The sequence below is a fragment of the Carassius carassius genome, chromosome 41, assembly GCF_963082965.1.
Source record: "Carassius carassius chromosome 41, fCarCar2.1, whole genome shotgun sequence".
Classification (NCBI taxonomy): domain Eukaryota; kingdom Metazoa; phylum Chordata; class Actinopteri; order Cypriniformes; family Cyprinidae; genus Carassius; species Carassius carassius.
The window spans coordinates 12,292,203-12,300,825 of NC_081795.1; the positions used below are offsets into that span (position 1 = coordinate 12,292,203).

Below are 8,623 nucleotides of genomic sequence, written 5' to 3' on the forward strand. Positions count from 1 at the left end.
TCAAAATCAAAATATTGGCTTATAAATCGGCTCTTTTCGAGTTAATATCGGCATCGGCCTCCAAAAATCCATATCGGTCGGGCTCTACTGACGAGATGCGCATAACAATCGGCCGATCGTGATCGTTGCAGCCCTAATATTGAGCTAAAAAAAAAAACCCAGAAACAACAATGAATCCAGTGTAAATGGCTTAGCATTTAAATACTGGCATGCAATCACTTCAGTTTTGTATTACTCAAGTCCACTGAAATTCTATTATCAACATTGAACCCCCCTCAAACAAAAAACAACAACATTACTTTTTTGCCAAATTCTTTAATGAATAAAATAAGTTCAAAAGAAAATAATTTATTTGAAACTTTTCTAATATTCATGTCTGTACCGCCACTTTTTTTTTGCATCCTTGCTGAATAAAAGTATTTTCTTTCCAGAAAATGTAATTTCTTACATATTTGTCTGTTAACACAGCAGCCAACAAACTCTGTACAAATATTTTGATACAAATATTCTGTACAATTCTCTAAAGGCGCATTAAGTTGACTATCGATCAAGAAAAAGAACTGCAAACTTGGCTCATTTCCTCTGTGGGTCAACATTTTACACTTTTTTTCTTGCAGTGTGAGAGAAAAATAAAAACTACACTGACAAGGACTTTAAAACTGTTAACCCAGCCATAAATACACACAAAAACCTTTACAGGTCACACACCAGAACATTCCAAAGAGAAGAATCTTAAAGTCCAAAGGATTTTTGTGAACTATATTAGAGGTCGACCGATATATCGGTCGGCCGATATTTGTCATTTTTTAATATATCGGCATCGGCCGATATCCGTGTTTAGTAGCGCCGATTTAAAGTCAGGCACGTCGGCGGGCAGCCCCGTGTTATTGTTGCAGTGGAAAGTGCTGCTGCGTATGTGAAGGACCCCAAGCCAAAACATTTGGAAGATTCAAAAGCAGTCCTGGGAGATAAAGGTAGTCACAGAATTTCACTCTGTAAATGGGGTGGAGAAGTTGGCAGCTCTAACAAACACTGCAGCGTGACGTTACCAAAGTAAACTGTCTCTGACGTTACTCCACCCCGCTCACAGACAGCAGCGTGCTCGGAGGGACAGCTGTCCTGGAGCTGCCCAGAACAGTGAATGACATTTGTTCGGAAGCATGGTTTGATACAGAAAATAACCAGTTTTCCATCCAACTCATTTGTATTTAGGGATGTCAATATTCTATAATTTCCATGATCGATCGTCGTTTAAATTAATGATCAATTAATTACTTTAATGCTGCAAAATGCGTGTGCAGCGGTATTATTATTATGTGCAAAAGCCACTTGGAAAAAAAGCTTTCTCACCCGAATTAAAAGGGGTTTTAGTCTGAATAAAATGCTAGTAGCAGGACTGTAAAATGAATAGATGTGATTATGATCATTTGATAAAATGAAGAGAGCGCGCCATACGTTGGAGATCATTTTACTTTGTTGACTGTTTCTCGTCAAGGAGACCGCTGAATGCGCCTCTTTAAATGGTTTCGTGGTGCTCGTTGTTGTATTTTAAAACGCATCTGCAATGTTTTCAAATGACACACTATAGTAGTGGTGCAACGGATCATCATTGATCCGTGATCCGTTCAGATCAATATCTTTGGTTCGGCACACACGTGACCCGCGGATTGATTTATGAAAAAAAAAAAAAGTTGCGCATGTTTAGTCCACACTCAGTGGTCATGGCGAGCGGAGGAACGGAGGAGCTTGAACGGCCCGCGCATTTTGTATTCCCTGTCAGATAGAATGATGAGGAAAGAGGTTAGAGTGAAAATATTGTGCCAGATCTTTATGAACAGGAGAAGAAAAAAAGTTGTGGATGAACTATCCCGAGCATCCTCTGTTGCGCTCACGACAGACGGGTGGACGTCCAGGGGGACGGAGAGCTCTGTGATAATAACGGCTCACTTCATCACAGCACACTGGAAGATGAGAAGTCGGGCTATTATGTTAAAAAGAAGATATTATGTGTACTTTAAGTTGATTTCATATATTTTAATTTAATAATTTAATGTTAATAAAAAAAGACAAAACGTATGTTTATTTGTCTTGGCCTTTTTTTTTTGCTGATCCGAAAAATGATCCGATCCATACGAGGACGAGCATGCCCGGGTTTGACCTAGATGTATTTGGAGGTTATTGCTCACGTCTCGTTCTGCACATATCCAAATGTTTCCATATTCGCAATGTATCTGAATGTTAAACTATAATATTTTTTATTTATTTAATGTAAACTAGACGGAAAGATCATCGGAACGGATTCATACTGCACGAGGTGTCACATGAGCAAAAACCTCCTTGGCATAACAGCAGAGTGGACCGGTATACTACGGTCTATTTAAACTGACCAGTGAAACCTTTTAAATGTTTGGTTGACTATACTTTATTTTAATAATGAACAGACTGCGATGTAAGTTTGAAATTAGAATGCACTTTAGATGTTCTGTGTCATTTATACCAAACACAAATGTTGCTGGTTGCTAGTGTGTTTGCAGCACTACTGTTATTTATTTTTTATATATTTATTTTTTATATTTTTCAGATTTTTATTTTTAAAATTGTATTTATTTAAATGTATATTTAAGTTTACATTTATGTTCCAACAAATTGGAAAATTCTACTTGATAAATGCTCTAAAACTTTTATGTAAATGATTGACTTTTATTTATTTTATTTATTTTATTTATTTATTTATTTATTTATTTATTTATTTATTTATTTATATATATATATATATATATATATATATATATATATATATATATATATATATATATATATATATATATATATATATATATATATATATATATATGTATGTATATATATATATATATATATATATATATATATATATTACCTGTTTTATATATTTAATACTTGGTCAGTTTATTGATTTTGTTTGGTTAACTTTGGATACATTTTTTATTTTAATACCGTGCAGTGCACAAAATTAAGATTCGAGAGATGGCTCAAGTCAGTGCTCAATAAATGATGTTAAGTTTAGAAATGTTGTGCATCCACTTATTATTAGTGTGACATTTTTGCATGCAAATGAAGGGGAAAACTTCAAGATATCGGCCCTAAAAATCGGCAGCACATATCGGCTGACCCTGACCTCTAAACATCGGCATCGGCTATAGAAAAACCCATATCGGTCGATCTCTAAACTACATACATACGATGACAACGGTGTTTGCACAAAAGACACAATTCTGCAATCTACAGCTCTACACTGTCGTGTCAGTTTCCACAACATTTACAGCTGGTGACTGGGAATGACATGGTGTACTTTGCAGCTGTAGGGGTTTAATGCTTGAAATTAGGGTCGGGCGGCATGATAAAAAAATGATGTTTTTGCTGTCAAAATGAGAAATTGTGTTTAACCACTTCAGCTGTTATTTTGATTTTTTGAGAATTAGGCATATGCAATATTGGACCCACCGGTGGGTCCCCAGAGTTGATGTGGTTAATAACTGTGTTGACTTACTTTTGCATAAAATACTTTACAAATAAAACATATCAATTTAAAAATAAGCTTATACAAGTTTTATTCTCTTCTATTTTATTAATGAACAATTCATTACAACTGAACTAGTCTGACATCAGTGCAAAAATAGCTTCATGTTATGTAACGCATGTGTTAAAAATTCGACTCAAAACAGTAAAACTAATATCAAAATCATATACCACTAATTCCAAATCAAAATTTATTTGCTAATAAAAGACAGTAAAACAATCATTTTGTAAAATATTGTTACAATTTAAAATAACAAAAAATATCTATTTTAATATATTTTAAAATGTAATTTATGATGTAAAGCTGAATTTTCAGCATCATTACTCCAGTCGTCAGTGTCATGTGATCCTTCAGAAATCATTCTAATATGCTGATATGCTCAAGAAATATTTATCAATCTTGAAAACAGTTGCTGCTTAATATTTTTTTTGTGGAAACCATAATAGATTTTTGATGATTAGACAGTTCAAAAGAACAGCATTTATTTCAAATAGAAATCTTTTTCTATAACATTTTACATGTCTTTACTGTCACTTATGATCAGTATAATGCATCCTTGCTGTATAGATAACAAAAAAAAAAGTAAGCGAAGTTTACTAGTTTACTACTTTACATTTTTACCTCCACATATATATCGCCATTACATCCACTACTGGAGGCTACAAAGCTGTTGAAATCGTCCAAGAAAAAAAAGAAAACACAGATTAATACAATACAATAAATCATTATCATTAAGTGCATGGCCTCAAACCACTTCATTAGACAAACAACTTAATGGTTAGACTGATGTCCAATAGCCTTTGCTTTAGTTCAGATGTAGTGGCTCTCTTCTTTCTGAACTAAAGCCACGTAACATCAACTTCTGAACTATTGATTAAGACATGGGTGGGAAATTTAAGGAAACGGGAAACTGCTTAAGTGTCACCACCCTAGCAGTATGAGAAGCGCCGTGCCGCGGACGCACGTTCCAGCAATAAGAGGCCAGCGCTGTGTGCAGCTGCTCCAAGTACTTGCAGCCACTCTTATCTATTTAGTCTTTAGCACGGGACCAGCTGTGATTGGGGGGTAGAGAGAGCTGATGACATCACCAGGGGGTCACCATCCAGTCTGACTTCTGGCTCTCATGCACCCCCAGTCCTGACAGCCTGGAGATAAGTCTGTGACGACAGGACGTCCCGAGAATTATCAGCGAACACGCATACATCTACGTGTTCACGTGCATTGCATGTGCAATTATGGTTTCTAGTGATAATCTGAATTCAGAAAAATTATCCAAAAGTGTGGGGAAATGTCCGCTTGGACTTAACCACCAGGAAATCGATTAAAATAGAAATAATTTAAAATGCACTAATGCAACAACACACTCAGACATGCAAGATCTAGTGTTAAATCTGCATCAATACAAGATCAACCTTATAAAATTATTCAAATACACAGTCAACAACAAAAACTATAATCGATATGTGGTTTAATGATTAACCTTATGAGAGAATCAAGGCGTAGATAATCTGTGTTTGTAAATAAGGTGAATACATGTGAAAAAACCCATAGTCAAATGCAGAATACTATATTAAATTTTTGACTATGTGATGTTTTTGCATATTAAGGTTCACACAGAAGACCCACAACAGAGTTCTTTTGTTTTTGGTAAGAGGTTGAATATTTACAGAGGATTTATAGAATATAACTAAATGGATAACACGGAAAAAGTTAACTTTGGATAATAAATAGCCAAGCCATAATAGACTTAACAGTTTAAGTCATATGTATAAACTTTTTTTTCTTTCTCTTTCTCAGAAAAGCCTGTTTTGCATGTGGAACTTCTCCTAATGTCATATGTCCTGAATCACTGATCGTGATGTTCATATTAAACAATCATTCAAAGGTTTTACAATCTTAAGTCTTAGCATTTGTGGACATTCACAATGTTATGTTGCAAAAACGGAGATTCGCTTATGAAAACAATGTGATATGTCACATGTGCACTAACCAAACTACCAGTGCGAAACTAAACTAATAGGAAGTTGCAAAGTTTTCAATCAGCATGCATTATCTGCTCTTCTCTGTAAAAATTAAAAAGTTTTCCTTGGCAACATGCATCTCAAAATGTTCTTAAATTAATTAAAACCATCGTTAGTATCTAAGTATCAGCAGGATAAGTTTCAAATCAGTCCCCTGTGACAGATGCACCGTTTTGCTTATGTATCAGTGTGAACATCACAGGAAGTGTGAAGTCAGTAACCACAACTTTTTTTTTTCCATGAACTGCAGCTTTAACTTTTGTAATGTGAGGCAGCAAATTCAACAAAAGAAAACCACTCTGGAAGACAGATGTTCGCATAAACATTTTTAAGTTTGAAAGTTTTACTACACAAAAAGATTCTCCATCAGTGATTCAATTCTTTCTTAGTTTATTGCCTAGTACATTAACTCCGTAGAGCCAGACATATGAAAAATAGGTTTCTTTAAATTGGAATGCTTCATTGCAAGTTTATTTATGAAATATTTTTTAAAACATCTTTTTTTTTTTTTTTTACTAATGCATACGTTGCATATATGAAAAAGCAAATACTTTTTATCGTTTATCAAAGGCCTGAACTGAGGAAATATGTGAAATTTGGTGTAGTTGCTGTTATTTATATTGCCAAAATGTAAGATGACATTCTGATATATAATAATGCTTTAGTCATTTAAATTTTCATCTTGAAATATTTACAATACAAAAACTATTCTTGTTTACTTTATAAAAAATACTCATGTACCACAAACTCAAGGTAAACAATTACAATTTGACAAAGGCTTTTTACTTGCATAAAAAGGTATCTATCAATCAGAGGGCAGAGGCCATATAGCAGATTGTGTGCAAAATATTGATCATTTAAAGGTCTTAGAAATTATTAAATATGAAACAGTGGGCTTTGCATGGTATATCAGGTGTGAAATATGGACTGTGTGCCCAGCAGCTACATCCATTCCTGATTATAAGACCAACCATACTTGGATAAGTCTGCAATAACCCTAAAACATCTAGCTTTTAACACAGCTGTCTAAAGCCATACTTTGGATGAAACAAAACGGTTTATATTTTACTCGATACATATTGTAAGTATTTGGGAGATAAGAGAAAAATGATATGACACTTCCTGTTTATCCAAAAAAAAAAACAAATAAACAAACAAAAAAAAACACACAAAGAGCAGCAAGTAAGTTAGTGGTTGAAAGAGAAGATCTACACGTCTACACTGAGCAAATGCAATTTAACCAAGCGACTTTAATCTATAATGATTGTTTACAGTAAAAAGATCTGTAGTGTCAGATACTTGTTGCTTAACAATCTTCGGGATTTCCACACTGTTCAGCATCCTGAAGGAGTCACATTTGAACAAATATGTGCAAAGCATTCCTAGTAGTCTTCTTACTACATAAACTGTATTTACCAGTTGAAGAAATCCCATAAGCTATAAAGCTAGGACAACTAGCACAGGACGCTGTACCATATTCACAAGTCCTAACATCACTAGGCAAGCTGAGGTGTACGGGTACAGCAAATGACCTACTCTCTAAAACTGGATATCCCCATTGTTTTATGTCGGCTGTAGTTATATAGTTTGTTAGCCTGAAAACTATTCAGCTAAGCAGAGCCATATTGCCATATTGCATTAGGACTAACGTTACTCCGCGCAGGCCACTCGGCTAAGCTAACAAGAGACCGAGGCTGCTAGCTACAGCGTCTCTATCTCTCTGATATCTATCGTTTATGTTTTGATTAAAAGTCACCCACCTTATCCATGAATTTCCAGCATTTCTCCACAGTCTTTTTGTCCACGGCCCCGGGCTGGTGATGGGAGTGGTGAAGATGATGGTGAGGCTGAAAAGCGTCCTTCATCATGCCAATAAGCCCCCCACCTTTCTTCAGATTTCCTGCCATGTTCGGACTTCGGTGTGTTCTTTTTGCAGTCAAAATATAACTGGGTTCGGATACCCCCCGGTGAGGACAGCGCCCGAGTCCGGTTCGGTTCGAGCGAGTGTCCGTCAAGGGGGGGAAAGGCGCTTTATCGATGCGAGACTCCCATTAAATCTCCCGTGTAGGAATTCACCGTTTCACGCTGTGTTGTATAGGCTCGGGTAAGTGCGGCAGATCCCGTTAAAAAAATAATTTGTAAAAATAAGTTTTGATAGGTGTCTGGAGTGACGTAGAGGAAGAACTGCTTTCACAACGACACCCCGTGCGTGATGTTCCCTTTCCTGCAGCTCTCTCTCTCTTTCTCTGTCTGTCTGTGCGCTTCTGCAGAGCGATATCCGATTCGTTCATTTGAGCCGGATCTTTAAAATGAATCAGTTGAATCTGTTCACAAAACTGGTCGGACTGAAATTTGAGATGTAAAAAATATTCGATCATTGCTACAATATTCACACGCGAGATTACAATGAGCACAATCATAAAGAAACACATTTAACCTATGATTAGCTAGCATATGTCCTAGAATACTTTATTTCTTTTTTAATTATCAGTAATATTATAATCAATTAACATTACAATAATCAATTGCAAAAACAGTATAACGCTGTTGAACAAATAGGAAAATGTAAAAAAAATCTGAGAAATTATATATATTATTAAGAGAAAATACTTCTTCAAAAGATAGAAAAAAATATATTGATATTGCGTTCTGAAGTCTGGGTGTTAGAGACCACGTGATGACCTAGCGAAGTGACGTACAAATTGTTGAATCGGTCTTTGAGGGGACTTGTTCGAAGCAACCGATTCGTTGAAATGAACCGGACTTCCCATCGCTGATTTTGCAACAAGAAATTCAGGCTGAGCAAGTCAAGAGCCCTGACAAGCAAAACCTAGGGGAGTGAAAGAAAATAGTGATCACTCACGTTTATTATAAATCCAGCAAATATTGTATTTCGCCATATTAAAATTGCAACATTAGATCGCGAAATGATATCATAGTGAAATAAGATAAATAAACATGTTAGGGAAATAAACATCGCCTTCGACCCCCCCCCCTCCCCTCCCCTCCCTTGCTCGTGTGATTGAGCTTCCGGTTCCGCCTG

The 8,623-nt window shown here is 35.6% G+C and overlaps 1 protein-coding gene across 2 annotated transcripts in view; it reads right to left on the reverse strand.

Annotated features, from left to right (window-relative positions):
• The window catches only part of LOC132122761 (E3 ubiquitin-protein ligase CBL-like), a 39,338-nt gene extending 31,514 nt beyond the window's left edge, over window positions 1-7,824 (reverse strand). For both annotated transcript variants that reach the window (XM_059533139.1, XM_059533138.1), the window contains exon 1: window positions 7,341-7,824. In XM_059533139.1, the coding sequence (XP_059389122.1) occupies window positions 7,341-7,487 (147 nt within the window). In that variant the 5' untranslated portion in view covers window positions 7,488-7,824. The remainder of the gene's footprint in view (window positions 1-7,340) is intronic.
• Between the last annotated feature and the right edge of the window lie 799 nt (window positions 7,825-8,623).